Raw genomic sequence first — 18,048 nt, 5'->3', positions numbered from 1 at the left:
TCCACAAGGCATCTGCAAGCAGTCCCTGGACCCAACGCCCTCAGCCCCCTCCTAGGTACCCACAGCCCCATGCTCTGCCAGGCCTTCCCCCAGGGAGTCACTTCTCCCTGCGCTGGCCCCCCTCCTGAAGGCTGATATGCTCCTTGCCATCACCCCACCCCCACACCGTGTCCTCCACCACAGTGACTGCTGCCCTCAGAACAAAGCCCTCGCGTGGCCTCCGGCTCGGCCTCAGCTGGCCCTACCCTGCCCCCGGCCACACCCCTCAGCTGGCTGCCTCTGAACACAGCAGGACCCCTGGGAGACAGGACCCCCCGGGAGAGTGCCTGCCTCCTAATCGATCCCTCCGCAGCCTCGTCAAAGCCAGACTCAACCACACTGGGGGTTCCGACCACTCTGGGGGGTCCGGTTCATATCAGGCCCAGCTGGGCCGGGAGCTCTGGGGAGCACCGGCACCTCTGGCTGCTCCACAGGAAACGACCCACGTCCAGCCCCCAGACACCTGCTCCCTAGACACCCTGTCTGGGGCTGGGCTGGGGGCCTGGAGCCGAGTGGACGCAGGGCGGAGGCCACAGGCTAGACTGGCCTCATGGGTTGCAGCTCTCGAGTGAAGGGCCGTCCAGGCCACAGTACCTGCGGGCAGGGTGGGGTGCTGGCGGGCGGCCCGGGCAAGCTCTACAGAAGCTGCCTTCCTCCCCATCCAGGGCCGTGGCCCAGGCAGGCTGATGTGTGGGCCATCGCTGAGGCCAGTCCCTGCTCAGAACATCACCTGTCTGCACAGGACTGCTCCATCACCATGGAAACCAAGGCCCCTTCCTGCTGCCCTTCTGTCAAGCTGCCGCGGCCACACACTGCAGCTCTGACCACCTCAGGCACCCACTGGAATGTGAGGAGGAGGAAGAGCAGGGCCCTCCCTCAGGAGCTGGGGCTTTCCGCACACTTCCTCGCGGACTCACATGTGGGATGGGCAGCCCTGCTCTGTTCAACCTCCAGGCTCAGAGGGCTGACTGCACACCCACGGACACATGACTCCCCGCAAAGCCCAAGTTGGAGCCCAAGGCGTTCACAGAACAGCCCCAGGGCCGCCTCCTCTGGAAAGCCGCTGGCTAAAATGTATCAACCACCTTAAGAATCTTCACAGCCTGCAGTCAGCAACACCCCTCATAGGAATCTAGGTGGGGGTGGGCAAGCTCTAAGGCCCACAGGCCACATCCAGCCTGAGACCTGGCTCTACCAATGCAGTTTTACTGGGACACAGCTACGCTCCTCATGTATGTACTGCCCATGGTTGCTGCCCTGCTACAAGGTGCACTGACAGAGACAGCCTGGCCTGCAAAACCCAAAGCATCTACTATCTGGCCCTTCACAGAAAAAGTTTGCCCCTACTCTAGGCTAAGAAACTCACAGAGAAGGCAGAGAAAAACCCTATATACAGATAATTCAAACGTTACAGCTTATAACAGTGACATAAACTGGAAGTAATCCACGCTTCTGAGAGTAGGAGCTCCACTGAGAAAACTGTGAATCTATATGATTAAATATTTCCCATGACATTTATTAAATTTTTGATGAATTAGAGAAAATGTTTATTATGTGGAACAAAAAACTAACATGGAGAGTATGATTCCTACACGTATAGAAAAAGCATAGAGAGAAAGATGTCAAAATGGTGACAGGCCCTGTCCCTGGGTGGAAGGGTTACAGGTGACTTTTTTTTTTTTTTTTGCTTCTTTACTTTTTCACTGCTCTCCAAAATTTGTAAAACAAGCATAAACTACTATGCTTGGGTGATCAAAACACCTCCCATGACAATTCCCTTCCAGCTTCCTCCTCGCTCCCATCCTGTCTCATTCTGTCCCTCTCTCTCTCTCTCTCTCTCTCTCTCTCTCTCTCACTCAAACACACACACACACACACACACACACACGCTGTGGAGGCAGCACAGAGGGGGTTTCTCAGTGGAGGGGGAGGTCACAGCCCAAACACAGGACTCTGTCCAGGCTGGTCCCTCTGCCTGGGACACCTGTCCCCTCCTCAGTAAGGGCAGCCCCGACCTCACTGTCCCTGGGAAGCTGTGTCACCATCATTTTGCCCGAGCAAGGGAACCATGTGACTGCCTTGCCCTCGAGCACGGCTCCTTAGGGATCTAAGGGGACAGTAGCCCCGTCTGATTTACCTCTCGACCCCCAGAGCTCAGGCCAATGTCTGGAGCCTAATGTTTAATAAACCAAACAGGGGGGAAAAGTGGATGAAGACCAGTAAATGGGGCTTCCAAGAAGGCAGAGAGAAGAGAAAGTGGGAAATAGGATCCTCCCGTGTATGCAGGCCCCACATTTTCTCTTCAGAGGCATCCTCAACCCCACCCCAGCCAGCTCTGGTCCCCACCCCCCCGGCCACACTTCCTGGAAGAGCCCTTGCAGGCTCCTTCTTTGCCTCCCACCTTCTTTCACGTGTAGCTTCAGGCAGCAGACACCCTGCAAGCTCCTGAAGGTCTCACGACCCAAATCCACAGGTATGTGTCAGCCACGTCTTCTCAGACCCTTCCCGTGTTCCCTGGACGCCCTCTAGCCTAGTTCTCAGGGCTTCCTTCCTCCCACCAGGTGCTCCCCCGTCTCCTCGCAGGTTCTGGTCCTTCCTCAGGCTCCCTCTGCCTCTGCTCTCAACCCTTCTCACCCACTCAGGGCACTCTCATCCCTCTGCAGGTGCCACATAAACACAGACGCCACCCAGGCCTCCACCTTCCGCTCAGACCACTGCCCAGAGCCAAGTGCACGGACTCAACTGACACCTCCGCCCAGACCTCCCCGGCACCTCCAACCTGCGGAGTGCCCAGTCTTGGTGGCAGGCCTCCTCCAGCCTGTAGCCCAGGAGCCGGCCTCGGGCCCCCCCACCCCTCACACACAGCCCACCACCAACCCTACAGCTCTCTCCTCCCCAGCTCCCTCGTCCCCGCCTGCAATTCTCTGTCCACACTGCAGGAGGGGAGCCTCAAAATGCAGATCTGCTCGCCTCACACCTCAGCCACCCACCTCTGGTTTCAAAAACACTCCAGTGCTTTCCTGTTGCTTCTGTAGTAACAAGCACGATCCTGTGTACGCAGCTCTGCTCTCTGCCCCCAGCACGCTCCCCCTGCCCCGCACCATGAACCCTTCCCTCACAGCCCTTGCCAGAGGCCAAGCCTCCCCTGGCCTCTCCAACCACTCAAAGCACCTCATGTCCCTCTTTCACAGCCTGGGTCACAATTATCCTTTTATCTGTACGATCCCTGGACCCACATCGGCCACCCCCACTACCACAGGACTCAGTGGGCACAGGACCTGGCATCACTGAGGACCCTGAGGCCTTCTGACTGGCCGGAGGGCCAGCACAGTGCCCAGCTTGTGGACGCTGCCTAACACGACCTTCACGGAGAGGCAGGCAGTTTGGACAAAGCAGCCAGGCAGCCAGGTGAGGCTGGCTGAGAGTGGTGTTGGGAGCCCCAGAGGTCCAGTGTGGGTCTTTCTTGAGTGGGGTGGGGGCTTCAAGAGACAGGTATGAGCCAGAGGCATGAGGACAAGGAAGGTGAACATCTATCCTGGCCTCAGTTTGCTGCTGCCCCACAAGTACTGCCGAGTCTGACAGGTACAGCCCAGGACACGGGCTCTGCGACACAACAGCCCTGGCAGAGCTGCGCATGCCTCAGGCCCCCCACAGGCACTTACTCAAGTCTCACCGCCCACCCTTACCTTACATGTTGTGCCCACCAGGGCTCCGTCCCGGCTCCAGGTGGCACCCTGCACCAGGTCCCCGTGGGCCGCCAGCTCTGCAGAGAAGCGGCCAAGGTCAGGAGGGGTCCAGGGTCCCCCCAACCCTGTCCCATGCAATGAGGGCATCAGGGAAGCGGGCGCAGGCAGGCCTGGCTTGGGGGTAATTCCGGGAAAGGGGCAGCAGCAGCGAGGGTGCTTCAGGCAGAGGAGCAAGGGCAGCAGCTCCTCCCAGATTGGGGGGGGGATGCTTTTGTTGGGGGGGGTGCTTCCTTCAGCCCTGCCCTCCTCAGGCCACGCTCCCACTCCCTTCCCAGGCTCCCTGCTCCTGGGCCACCCCACTCTGCTCAATCACCAACATCCCCCCAACCCCCACAGACCACGGACATGTCACACACACACCCGCCCTGGGCCCCTACTCGGGCCATCCCCATTCCCTCCCCCCACAGCGTGACAGTTTTAAAATGTGTCCACAAATTCTTTGACACTCCTCCTGTTATAGACCGAATTGTGTCCCCCACAAAAAGATGCTGAAGTCCTAATCCTCAGCACCTATGAAGGTGACTTTATTTGGAAATAGGGTCTTTGCAGATGATCCACTGGGGAGACCTGAGATGATGATCAAGTTCAGCTGATATTGCTAGAATGGACCCTAATCCAGTATGAACGGTGTCCTTGTGAAAAGGGAAATCAGAGAGAAGATGCATACACAGAGAGAAGATGATCTGAACAGAGGGAAGATGGCCATCGACATGCCCCAAGAAATACCTGAAGCCACAGAAGCTGAGAAGGGGACCTGAACAGATTCTCCCTCACAGCTCAAAAGGAACCAACCCTGCCAACACTTTAATTTTGGACTTCTGGTCCCCAGAATTGTGAGACAATAAATTTGCTTGTGGTACTCCGTTATGACAGCCCTAGGAAACTAACTTCTTTCAAAATGTGGGGCCTGATTCCCTTCTTCTTGAGTGTGAGCAGGACTCAGAGACTCGCTTCTAACGAAGAGCATGTGCCTTCCAAAGCTGGGGCGTAAATGGCACCGTGGCCTCCTCCTTGATGCCTCCCTTGGACTGTCCACCAGGGGAAGCAGCTACCATGTACTGAGGGCACTCAAGCAGCCCACAGAGAGGCCCATGGGGGAGAACCGAGGCCTCCTTCCCACAGCCAGCACTGTGTGAGTGAACCACTTGGGAAGCGGATCCCTCCACCCCAGTCCAGCCTTCAGATTGACGGCAGCCCCAGCTGACAGCTCAACTCCAACCTCATGAGGAGCCCTGAGCCAGAGCCACCCAGCTAAGCTGCTCCCAAATCCCTGACATTCAGAAACTATGAGATGATAAACGTTACCAGCCGTTATAAGCCTCCAGGTTTCGGGGTAATTCTATTTGCAGCAATAGGAAACTACTATGACAAGGTCTACTCCCCCGAGGTTAATCCCAGCCCTGTCACCTGCTTGCACTGTGGCCTTGGCCAAGTTATTTAACCTCACCTCACCTGTAGCAGGGAACGGCAACACCCCCCCCACGTGAAGCCCTCAGCACAGCGCTGGGCACACGAGAAGGGCTTGAGAGATGCTAGTTACAGCTGGGGTGACTCTGATGACACACTGCCAGGTGGCCTGCACCAGGTTAGGGTGGTCTCCTCCACTGCACCAGCAGCACTTTGGGGGCAAGTGGCACAAGACGGCTCCTCAGTCAGGAGGGAGTCCCTCAGACACCCCGTTACACTGTCAGCCCTTGGTGCTAGCCCCAAAAGTGGGGGTATCACCATGGTGAGCCTGGCTTGGGGGTAATTCCGGGAAAGGGGCAGCAGCAGCGAGGGTGCTGCTCATAAGGTCATGAGGGCGGAGTCCCATGAAAGGTATTAGGCCTCTTATAAAAGAGGCCCCAGAGAGCTCCCTCACCCCTGCTGCCACGTGAGGACACAGCCAGAGGACGGCCATCTGTGAATCAGGAAGCAGGTCCTCACCAGACACTGAATCTGCTGGTGCCTTAATCTTAGACTTCCAGCCTCCAGGACTGTGAGAAATAAATGCCTGTTGTTTATAACCCACCCAGTCTGTGGGATTTTGTTATAGCAGCCCAAATGGACCAGGACAATATACACTGGGAAAATAAGAGAAGCAGCACCAGGGGGAAGGGGATGTAGAAACAGCAAAATTCTCATCCCCTAGAGGAGAAATCAGTAGTTTGTTTTCAAAACTGAAATGTCACACAATTCAAGAAATAACAGTATAAGTAAGTTACTTAGACATATGGAGGAAAAAGCAGAAAAAACAGCTAAGTGAGATGAAAACACATGTCTATGGGATTTAGGGAGGGATGGGGTGTTTGTAACAAGCTTTGTAAAATTATATGTAATATATACACACACATATACAAACATACACATACACACACCCATATATATATGTATATATATCACATACATGTGAAACTTTGTTACGTGTCTTAAAAGTCATGTTACCAAAATCATAAAGGAACAAAGTGCTGCCAGACGGGGCTGCCCAGGGAGGGACAGTGAGTGTGGCCCATACCTGTGAGGGGCTGCTGCTTGGCGGCATCCCAGACCTTCACGGTCTTGCCCGCCGCGCTCACCAGGACGCCATCTGCGGTGGGGTGGAACTGCAGCACCTCCACCTGGACGTCCTCAGGGCCCAGCACCAGCCCAGGCTCTGAGGGCAGTGCCCTGCCAGGGGCAGGCAGTCGCCAGAGTTTCATCTGCAGGAAAGAGCGAGTCCGTGAGCCCAGGACTGGGAGGGGCCTCGCTGCCTCCAGCCAGCCTTGCCCCGGCTGCCCCCTACCCCAGGGGAAGGGAGGGGACGGGCTCAGGGTCACAAGGTGTGGTTAGGGGCCGAGGGGAAGATGTGGGAGTGGGGAGAGCCAAGCGCACTGCTCCCCCAGCACCACAGGCCTGCTGTCCTCAGGCAGCCGAGCAGCAGAACGCAGGTCATGGCCACAGCTCAGGATAAGCGCACGGGAGCACACGGGAGCTGGCGTGGGTTGAGGAACTTAGCAGGAGGGGCTGGACTGCAAACCAGCAGGGCCCTGGTGGCTCATAAGGCCTGGAATAGCTCTTCCAGCCGCTCCACTCACCGTCCTGTCGGCTGAGGCCGTGGCCAGGAGGAAGTCATCAAAGGGAGAGAAGTCCAAGTCCGTGACCAGGTCTGAGGGAGAGAAACAGCTGACACGGGCCAGACATGGGCCAGATGTGGGCCCGCCGGAATGTCCTGTTCCAGCCCACCGTGCCCTCTCCCAAGGCCGGGACCACGGCCCAGGGCCTCTGAGCTGACCCCTCTGCCTACATGACAGCAGGCTGCAAGTCCTCGAGGGGAGGGCACCTCTAGAGACCACAGGCCTATGCTACAGGCCCCCGCCTGCAACACACATCCCCAAGAGTCCTGCATCCCAGGGTGGTCAAGGGCCCATCACTGGGAGGTTGGCAGGATGATAGGCAGGAAGCTCCTTGGATCACCAGGTAACTGCATTCGCCCAAAATCCAGAACCCAGCTCAGGTGAATGGATACAAGCACCGGCCCCCACAGGATTCACATATAGGACAGACTGGAGGCCATCCAGCCCTAACAGACGCTTATCACATCCACAGGGAGACACACACTTCTCTGCAAATGCAGCAAGAGGCGGGCTGTGAACTCAGGGGGTCCCCAAGGTCAGGGGTCAGAGGAGGCTTCCTGCAGGGGGCACAGTGGGCCCTGGAGAATATGGAGGATGGCACAGGTTAGGACATCGGGTAGGCAGGGGGCTGGAGTGACATGCCTGACCTAGGAGTTCTCTGCCCCTTGACAAGCCAGGGCTGGCCCACCTACAGGAGTGAACCTGACCCAAGCCCAGGCAGCCAGCTTCTCTCTGCAGGGAGTTAAACCAGGAATGGGAAGCCTAGCGACAGGGTGCCTTAGGGACTGGCCTGGGTGGAGAGCAGCCAGCTGGGAGGGAGCTGTCAGCTCTCAAGCCAGGATCCTCCTAAGGCCTGTGCGTCCAGCTGCTCCTTCAGTTCTGGAAGCTCCCCAAGAGTCTCCCAAATCCCTTTCTGGCTTAAGCACGCTGGAGTTAGTCTCAGTTCTTTGCAACCAAAGAACCTAAACTGCTCATCTCCGGGGGGTCGGGAGGGGAGGTGGGGCACAGAGTGACGTGGGGCTCTGGAGTGAGCCAGAGCCCAGAGGGGAAGTGAGACTGGGGGTTTCAGGGGGACAGAGACAAGGCCAGGGCTCAGGTGTGGGGGCAGTGGAGATGTGAGCAGGACGGCCAGGCCCAAGTCACCAGAGCAAGGAGCACAGTGACCATCCCTACTGCCAGCCTCCCCACGGGGGCCGAGCAGGTACACTTTCCTCCCAGGCCAGAGACTGACCCTGGGCATCCTGCCAGAGGAGACAAGGAAGAGAAGGGGTGGGGACTTCCCTGGTGGCGCAGTGGCTAAGAATCCACCTGCCAGTGCAGGGGACACAGGTTCAATCCCTGGTCTGGGAAGATCCCACATGCCGTGGAGCAACTAAGCCCATGCGGCACAACTACTGAAGCCTGCGTGCCTAGAGCCCGTGCTCCGCAACAAGAGAAGCCCCCACTCACAACTAGAGAAAAGCCTGGTGCAGCAATGAAGACCCAATGCAGCCAAAAAAATAAATAAAATTTTAAAAACTTAAAAAAAAAAAAAAAAAAAGGAAGAGAAGGGGCAGACGGGAAGAGGCACACCTTGGGACAGCCCTAACCCGGACTCCTGGCCACGGAAGCCCTACCATCCCCCCCCTGCGGGCTCCTCACGGAACAGGGCAGGGCCCAGGCTGGGTGCAGACGCTGGCACCCCCAAGGGAATGAGCAGTGGTGATGTGGCCAATCTGAGTGCTCAGTTGTGCCTGCAGGCTTGTGGCCTTCGTGTGTGTTTATCTCACCAAATCCTCACAACAACCCATCAGGATGGCACTGTGGTGTCATCCCCAACTGGAGGAAGAGGACACGAGGACGGAGAGGTTAAGTAACCTGCCCATAGCTGCACAGCTAAGAAGGGGCAAGGCTGAGGGTCAGGCAGGCAGTCCAGCTTCAGAACCTCCATCTTCACCACAACACACGGTGTTTCCCAACTCAGAGCAGGCCCCCAGCCACCACCCCACAGCCCAGGCATGCAGCAACACTCTCTAGATGCTTCCCAGCCTTCTGCTCCCCTGGACCAAAGGGCTACTTGGCCCTGAGCCAAAAGGCAGAAGGTGCCCCTGAAGGCAGGGTGCCCTGAAGTCAGGGCAGCAGCCAGAACCCAGGCCACCACAGTTCCCCCCACCCCACCAGCACCTAAGAGGGCAGACCGGTGCCTGGTGCCCAGACAGCAGGTTCTGAGGAGCTGGAGCTCAGCTACCCTCAGAGCAGCTTTCTGGCAAGGCTGCTCCTGCAGGGAGAGGCTCTGGATAGCTGGAGCCACAGTGAGGCTACGATCTGCCAACACAAGCCTGGTTCCCCAGTAACAGGGGGCCCACCACCTTGCAGACAACACCAACTTGAGGCCACTTCCCCATGAGGAAAAAGCATCAAGAAGCAAACAGCATGGTGCCTAAAAACACCTGGGTTCCGATTCTGGCTCTGCCAGCAGCAATGCCAACACTGCTAAATTCTTTAACTCTTTGAGCCTCAGTTTTCTTAGCTGAAAAACTGGTTATTTAAAAACCTACTTCGGAAAAAAAAAAAAAAAAACCTACTTCGGGGGGCTTCCCTGGCGGCGCAGTGGTTAAGAGTCCGCCTGCCAATGCAGGGGACACAGGTTCGAGCCCTGGTCTGGGAAGATCTCACATGCCGCAGAGCAACTAAGCCCCTGCACCACAACTAATGAGCCTGAGCTCTAGAGCCTGTGAGCCACAACCACTGAGCCTGTGTGCCACAACTCCTGAAGCCCGTGCGCCTAGAGCCTGTGCTCTGCAACAAGAGAAGCCACCACAATGAGAAGCCCGCACACCACAACAAAGAGTAGCTCCCACTCACCACAACTAGAGAAAGCCCATGCGCAGCAACGAAGACCCAACGCAGCCAAAAAAAAAATGAGGGATGAGAATGGATGAGAAAGCAGACTTCATCGACGTGCTACAACATTAGATGGATCGCAAAAACATCATTCCAAACGTAACAGACCAGATTCGAAAGACTATGTATAGTGTGAATTCATTTATGTGAGACGTCCAGAAAAGGCCAGTCTGTAGAGCAGAAACCAGCAAACGTTTTCTGTGAAGGTTGGGATAAGAAACATTTTAGGCTTCGAGGGACATACAGTCTGTCTCCTTAACTCTGCAGTTGTTGGAAAAAGCAGCCACAGACGGTAAGTCAATGAAGAGGCGTGGCTGTGTTCCAATAAAACTATTTACAAAGACAGGCAGCAGGCCAGATCTGGCCACACAGTAGCTTGCAGCCCCTGCAGCAGAGGCAGAAAGATCAACGGATGCCTGAGGCTGCAGCGCCCAAGGCAGAAACGCATTAACTGCCAAGGGGCACAAGGGGTCTTTCTGGAATAATGCAAATGTTCTAAAACTGGATGGTGGGATATGCAACCCTGTAACTTTAATAAAAGTCATCGAATCCTTCACTTAAAACAAGTAATATTTATAGTATGTAAATGATACCTCGATAAAGTTGTTTCAAATTTTAAAAAAGGATTAGGTGAGAAAACGCAGATACACGCTTAGCACCCAGGGAGCTCTCCATCAGTCTTCACTACTGTCATTTTATTAACCACCACCATCTTCATCAGGACTGCTACACTGAGCTGCACACCCAGACCAGGGACGAAGGATCAGCCCCCTTCCCTCACCCAAGGCTGCCCAACAGGCAGCCAGGAGCGCAGTCCAGAGGGTCTGGGCCCATGGCCATTGCAGCTGGACAGGGAAATGGGAGGCAGCTGGGCCAGCGCTGCTGTAGCCCAAGGAGAGCAAACTGTTCCCTCAAAGCAGGCAGGCTGCCAGATGGACTGCTGGGCGCCCCCAGAAGCAGCTGTAGTGGTGGACAAAAGCTCTCTTTGTGAGGGCCCATCTCCGGCCCTGCAGCCCAACCAGCCCCCTCCTTGGAGCGCCCTGTGCAGCCTGGCTGGAGAGGATGCCTGGTGGTGAGAGGTGATCTGCTGGGCTCCAGGTGAGCACACAGGGCTAAGAACCACATAGGGTTGAGTCTTCTGCAGTGATGGGGAGCATCAGCCTGGAGTCTGGCACTGGCCGGTGCATATCCCCCTCCTTCCAGCCTGACCACCTGGAGCACCCAGCTTCCCTCCTCTCTGCCCAGGGCAGAATTCTCAACCAGGAACCAGCCTTCCAATCCGGACCCCATCTGTCAGAAGGCACAGTGAGGAGAACAGGAAGGATCCAGCCAGCCACAGGGCTGTGGGATCAGGTGAGTATGAATCCTTGGCCCCAGGTCGGGAAGGGCAAGTTCCAGGCTTCCTGGGTCCAGTCTCCACTCACCTGAATGGCAGCCCAGGTGGGCCACATGTCTCTTGTCCTCTCCCTGGCCTTCCAGAGGCACGATGCCCAGCACGCCTGTCAAACAAACACGGGGACTCTGACTTCAGGCCTAATAGGGATCTGTTACCCAGGACTCCCAGAGCACACAAGACCCAAATGCTCAGCCTTGGACCTTCCCAGAGCCTCCACCAACTGTAAGGCCACACCGTTTGGGACAGAGTGATTGGCAGAGGTTTCGGTTCTTGCCCCACACAAGAGCCTTCCGTGACATCGACTGTGCAAAGACACTAGGGTAAAAGGTTGTCTCTTTAAGGCACTGTGGGTCATAAGCAGTCAGCTTGGGGCTACCAGTTGCCACCTTCCCAGCTTTACCTGAGAAAGAAGCCCTCACCCAAGGGCAGCAGAGCTGAGGAACAGGGAGAGAGATCAGGATACAGTGAGATACAGCTCTGCCTGAAGCCTCTGGAATTCTTAGTTCTATAAACCAAAAAGGTATCCATTTCTTGCTTAAATCAATTTGAGGTCTGAGTTATCACTGACAACCAAAAGAGTTTCAACCAACACAGGGAGCTTTGCATTTGTATTGATCCCAGCTGCTCCCAGAAGAGGAGTGGATTGCATATGAGGATAGCTGGAAACAAAGGCGACAGCCCCCTCCCCACCCTCCAGGCCAAGCTCTTGAAGACCAAGCCAACATGTTTATACAAAGTGTGCTGGCAATGCCCAAAGCAAAGGCAATCTGCCTACTGCACATTGACCAGTTTGCAGGGGTCTAAGGCCTTCATGGTGCTGACCTCTGAGTCCTGAGAGGCCCCTCCAAGCCTCTGGCCCCACCCTACCTAGGGTGACAATGTCTGAATTCCCACAACCATGTTCACCTCCCTACCTGGACGGTCAGAGGTGAATGCAATTAAGCTGCAGCTGGCTTTGATATGGTTCCCACATGAGGGGACAGTTCCTGCTCGAATGTCACTGATCCAGGTCTGAAAATAAAGAACAAAAAACGTGTTGGCCAGGGCTCTGCCTAAAGCAAGGGGTAGGGCATACGGCATAATCCAGGGAACTCTACCTTAAAGCTGCACCATTAGAGATGCATTCCTTAGGATCAAACCCTGTTCCCACTCACACAGTCCCTTAGAAAATGCAAAATGTCCTTGAAATGATAACCTGTCATTAAGGGGTTGATTTCCCTTATTAAATAAGTTCTCTAATAAGGGGGAGGAAGCTGTCAGAAGGAAGCTTAGGCTGAACAAAGTCAAGAGGCTAACTGGGCAGTGTGTGTGTTGGTCGGGGGTGGAGGGGTTTGATTCTGTTCAAAGGGAGAGAAGCAGAGAAAGGAGAAGTAAGCACCTAAGGTAGAAGACAGACTTGACTTCCTCAGCTACATTGCTGAAGGCCTCCACCAAGTACAGGGTCTCTTCCAAGCCCCAGGAGAAAACATTCAAGCTAAGAGAGGGGAAAATAAAGGCCTTTCCACGAAGTCCCATAGTCAGGTGAACGATGCACCCCCATAAAAAGGCAATAAGGTTAACACCCACATACGTAGAGGAGTAGAGGAACACTTTTTCTAAAACGGAGGTCGGCGGGGTCCCAATGTTTCCTGTTGGTTTCAGCACCTCGCAGCATCCCTGCCGCCTGACGATCGAGCACCCACATTTCCCAGCCCACCCACTCACAGTGTCCTGGAAACCACCCCCACCATCCAAGTTTCTAGTTCAATGTTCACCTGCCACGGGTAGAACATTACCATCTTGCATTATTCTCCCCTCCTGATTCATGTTTACTGTACAAATATAGTGACAGGAAATATCTTTGAAGAGAACCCATCACCTGCTCTCCCATCTCCCTAACATATAAACCGTTTTAAGCTCTCCCTGTAATCCCTAATTCCATGCCTGTCTGTTTACCTTGTTGGACTGAGATCCACCCAGAAACAAGCCCCAGAGCTCCTCAAGTACACTCCAGACCCCTCCAAGCATTACTGCACTCAGAGCAACGGTCTTAATGCAAATGTCAGAACCTCTCCACCACCAGCCCCCCACACCCACTTCAACCTTTCGATGGCTCCCCACTACACTCAGAGTAAAACCCAACTTCTTCCTGTGGCCCTCGGGCTCTGCAGGCCCACTATGGACTCATCTGACACCATCCTTCCCTGTCACTGCCCTCCATCCACCCGGGCCCACTTTCCTTCTTCCACCAGGCTCTTTCTCACCCCATTCTTCCTATGGCTGGCTGCTTCTCATCCTTCCTGACTTAGCTTAAATGTCACCTCCTCCCAGCAGCCTTCCCAGACTATCCTACTGAGGTTAACCCCACCTCTAGGTCCATCTCCATCTTCATCTTCATCCCAGCCCCTCATGTGTGATCTTCAGTGCACTTATTAAAACCTGCATTGCCCTTGCATGCCTGTCTGCTTTCTGGCTGTCTCCCTCAAGAGACTAAGCATCAGAGAGGAAGGAAAATGCTGTCGTGTTCACTGCTGTGGTTCCAGCAGCTGGACACAGCACATGGGACGTGCCCAGGAAATATGATCCAGAGGATAAAAACCGGGTTTTTGCTCCAGGCTGCCCTCATGTGAGATGGTCCCTGATGGGGTCACCAGAGGTCAGTTCCTAGGCTTCATTATTGGAAGACACTCACAGGCCTCACAAATAATGTTTCGCTGCAGACCAAGGATGGCATCATCTCTGAAGCACACCCCTCATCAGGCCTGCTGCGCTTCCAGGGGACCGAGGTGCCCTCCCACCACCTGGTTCAGCTCTTCCTCTGGGCTCCACCTGCTCGGGCTTCCCAGGCCCCACCCAGCCTTTGGCAGCATCACCCCGAATAGGGGAAGAGCTCACGCCAGCCGCGAGAGGAAGCGCCAGCGGAAACCCGAGGGAGGAGCGCGCTTCTGGCCGAGGAGCTCCCCCTCTCCAGCTGACACACCCAGACTCGCCAAGACCAGGGCAGAGAGGGGCATGTCTCTCACACCCCAGCCCCGGGCAGGGGCGATCGGGGCGGCAGGGAGGAGGAGCCGCCCGGCTCGGGGCGAGGCCGACCGGAAGCCGGGAAGGCAGGCAGCCTCGCAGGCTTCAGGCCTTGGCCCCACTGGGCTGGCTGCGCCGCCTCGGTGGTCCCGGTGCGAGGCGGCCGAGCCAGCGGACCGCAGGGCTCATGGCGAGGCCAGAGAGTGTCCCGGGAGCGCCAGGCTCCGACCACCGCGCGGCGACGGACGGCCCGGACGACGGCCCCGGGCCTGAAGGGGGCGCGCCTAGGCAGGCGGGCTCGGGGCGGGGGGAGGGTCCCCGCGCTGGACCAGAGGAGGGGGAGGGGTGGCCGCTGGGCAAGGGGCGATGGCAGCCGGGCTCACCTCGCGGCGGGGCGGCCGAGCTTCCGTATGCCGGAACTTGGACACCTTGAAGCGGTTCATGGCGGCGGGGACCGCGGCGGGCGCAGCTTCGAAGACCCGAGCGTCGGCTCTCAGGTGCACCGCGAGCAGCCGCGACTCCCGCCTCCTCCCGCCCCACCCACGGCCCGCCGCTCGCGGCCACGCCCCTACGCGTCTCAGGCCAATCGCAGCCCGCTCCGGTCCACCGAGCCACTCCCCCAGCCCCTCTCCCTCCGCGCGCACGCCGAGGGCCCCGCCCCCAGGCCAATCGCCGCTCGGCCTCCCCTGGAGGCCACGCCCCGATGCCGAAGGCCTGGCCGCGCGGGTCCGGAGGTCACGTGCGGCGCGTTGTCCGCCCGCTGTCCCGCCGGGCGTGCGGGACGAGGGGCAATAGCTGTGATTTTGTGGCCAGGGATTTACCTCGGGAGGCTTTCCGGTGTGCGGGGCACGTCCTTCCCCGGGAGGAGGGAAAGCAGAAGTGAACTAGCTCCACTTAGGAGACTGGGAACACTCTCAGGGAGAGAAGGGCCGCTGGCACGGGTCACACAGATAGTGGCAGCGGAGGGGAGCCCAGGTCTGATGCAAATCCCTGTCCTACTCTATAGGCTCCGCATCCCACCCACCCTGCTTAGGTCATGTGGGCTCGGTAGGAGCGGGGATGGAGACTTCAGCGTCCCCTTATAAGGGCGAGTCAGGCCTTGGGCGCGGTGGGGCAAAACTCCCCGAAGGAAATCAATCAATTACAGATAAGCTGAAAGGGCAGGAGATAAGGGCCATGGAGAATCTCTTAAACAGCAAATTTGCCCAACCGGCGCTGCTTGGTTAGTCCCTGGACAAACCCGGGGCGATGCATTCCGCAAGCCTTTCTCTTCGCTTTGAAAATTGACTCCGTGATTCCAGAATATGCTTTCTGCTTGAGAACAGACATAACACCGGCTCAGGCGTGTCTGGAAAGGGGACTTTGATCTGAGGAATGCGAATGATTGGTCGCAACGTCCCGCTGCTGTGAAAATTCGCCTTCCGCAGCCTGCTGCAGACAACAGCCTCAACTTAGGCAGGCTGTCCAGAGGGTAACTCTGAAAGCTTAGTCTGGCGATGGGCACGAATGGACTCCAAAATGCAAGTTCTTTTTTTCAGTTCTCACAGGTAAAATGTGACCACTCAGGGGCCCTTACTGAGTTAAGAGCGCCTTTGATCTCCATAAACTAAAGATAGACTGGCAGTAGGGTTGACTGAGGCCTGGGATTTGGAATTCCAAGCAGTCTGGCAGCCACTGGAGTTCAGCTTTCCCATGGCACATACTCTTCAGACTCTGGAATTCCAGCAGCTTTGGAAAAGGCACCATCAGTACAGTCTTGAGTTCGTGTGGTGTTCAGTTACTGCAGGTGTCGCTTATGCTTTTCTTTTTTTTAATTGTGGCAAAAAAACATATAAAATCTAACATTTTTACCTGTACAGTTCAGGAGTGTTAAAGACATTCACAGTGTTGTGCAAGAGATATCCAGAACTTTTTCAAGCAAAGCTGGAACTATAGCCATTAAGCAAAGGCTCCCCATTTCCCCTTCTCCCCAACCCATAGTAATCATCATTCTGCTTCCTGTTTCTATGAATTTGACTACTTTAGATACCAAATATAAGTGGAATCATGCACCATTTGTCTTTTTGTGACTGGCTTATTTCATTGTAATGTCCTCAAGGCTCATCCCTGCTGTAGCATGTGGCAGAACTTCCATCCTTCTTAATACTGGATAATATTCTGTTGCATGTATTTACCACATTTTGTTTATTCATTTGTCCATCAACGGTTACTTGGGTTCACCCACCTCTTGGCTATTGTGAGTAATGCTTCTAAGAACATGGCTGTGCAAATATCTCTTCTGGACTCTGCTTTCAATACTTTTGGATATATACCCAGAAGTGGGATTGTTGGAGCATATGGTAGTTCTATTTTAAATTTTCTGAGGGACCTCCATACCAGATATTGTTTTTAGAATTACAGTTACTAAAAGTTAGGGTTTTTAAAAAATATTTATTTATTTGGGTTGCAATGGGTCTTAGTTGCGGCACGAGGAATCTTTAGTTGCGGTGTGTGGACTTCTTAGTTGCAGCATTTGTGCGGGATCTAATTCCCTGACCAAGGATCGAACCCAGGCCCCCTCCGTTGGGAGCACAGAGTCTTACCCACTGGACCACCAGGGAAGTCCTACTAAAAGCTTATTACCATCCTTTACTTACTGTTGGTTGTTTGGTTAATTCTACAGTATGCAGTAACCCCTATTTGCATCAACTGTATTTGACTTATAACTTTCCAGTACGGGGACATTCAGACATTATGTATTGTGGTTCAAATATAAATCAACTGTAGACCTAAAACTATACAATTCTTAGAAGAAAACATGGGGCAAAAGCTTCACAACAACCTTTCCCCTGGCTGGCAGCTTGGAGGCTGTACGATGCCTGGAGTTGCTGTAAAAGACGTGAACCAGCAGGAGTTCGTCAGAGCTCTGGCAGCCTTCCTCAAAAAGCCCGGGAAGGGCTTCCCTGGTGGCGCAGTGGTTGAGAGTCCGCCTGCCGATGCCGTGCCCCGGTCCAGGAAGATCCCACATGCCGCGGAGCGGCTGGGCCCGTGAGCCATGGCCGCTGAGCCTGCGCGTCTGGAGCCTGTGCTCTGCAGCGGGAGAGGCCACAGCAGTGAGAGGCCCGCGTACTGCAAAAAAAAAAAAAGTCGGGGAAACTGAAAGTCCCTGAATGGGTGGACACTGTCAAGCTGCCAAGCATAGAGAGCTCTCTCCCTACGATGAGAACTGGTTCTACATACAAGATGCTTCCACAGCATGGCACCTGTACCTCCAAGGTGGCGCTGGAGTTGGTTCCATGACCAAGATCTATGAGGTGTGTCAGAGACATGGTGTCATGCCCAGCCACTTCAGCAGAGGCTCCAAGAGCGTGGCCCGTCGGGTCCTCCAAGCCCTGGACGGGCTAAAAATGGTGGAAAAGGACCAAGATGGGGGCTTCAAACTAACACCTCACGGACAGAGAGATCTGGATGGAATCTCTGGACAGGTGGCAGCTGCCAACAAGAAGCGTTAGAACAAACGATGATGGGTTAATAAATTGCCTCATTCGTAAGAAAAAAGAAAAAGCTTCACAACATTGGATTTGGCACTGAATTTTTGGATATGACACCAAAGGTACAGGCAAAAAAGAAAAAATAGACAAATTGGACTTCATAAGAATTTTTTTAATTTGTGCATCAAAAGACACTGTCAGGGGCTTCCCTGGTGGTGCAGTGGTTAAGAATCCGCCTGCCAATGCAAGGGACATGGGTTTGAGCCCTGGTCCGGGAAGATCCCACATGCCGCGGAGCAACTAAGCCCGTGCTCCACAACTACTGAGCCTGTGCTCTAGAGCCCGTGAGCCAAAACTACTGAAGCCCGCACGCCTAGAGCCTGTCCTGTGCTCTACAACAAGAGAAGCCATCGCAATGAGAA

The 18,048-nt window shown here is 55.3% G+C and overlaps 1 protein-coding gene and 1 pseudogene across 2 annotated transcripts in view; one reads left to right on the top strand and one right to left on the bottom strand.

Moving 5' to 3' along the window:
* Window positions 1-11,214, bottom strand: part of LOC309973631 (coronin-7) — a 54,219-nt gene extending 43,005 nt beyond the window's left edge. The window contains exons 1-4 of the mRNA XM_082857975.1: window positions 11,185-11,214; window positions 6,839-6,909; window positions 6,280-6,463; window positions 3,726-3,802 (exon numbers count right to left, since the gene is read on the bottom strand). Of these exons, the coding sequence (XP_082714101.1) occupies window positions 3,726-3,802; window positions 6,280-6,463 (261 nt within the window). The 5' untranslated portion in view covers window positions 6,839-6,909; window positions 11,185-11,214. The remainder of the gene's footprint in view (window positions 1-3,725; window positions 3,803-6,279; window positions 6,464-6,838; window positions 6,910-11,184) is intronic.
* Window positions 11,215-16,953: 5,739 nt separating this feature from the next.
* On the top strand, window positions 16,954-17,699 carry LOC309972518 (small ribosomal subunit protein eS19-like; annotated as a pseudogene). Its single transcript has 2 exons — window positions 16,954-17,082; window positions 17,283-17,699. The product of its transcript is annotated as a small ribosomal subunit protein eS19-like (transcript).
* The last annotated feature ends 349 nt before the right edge of the window (window positions 17,700-18,048 follow it).

The sequence above is a fragment of the Leucopleurus acutus genome (genome assembly GCF_964270905.1).
Source record: "Leucopleurus acutus genome assembly, chromosome: 16".
In the NCBI taxonomy this organism is placed as follows: domain Eukaryota; kingdom Metazoa; phylum Chordata; class Mammalia; order Artiodactyla; family Delphinidae; genus Leucopleurus; species Leucopleurus acutus.
Note: the sequence above shows the minus strand (reverse complement) of the source record. Positions and strands in the feature narration are given on the sequence as shown.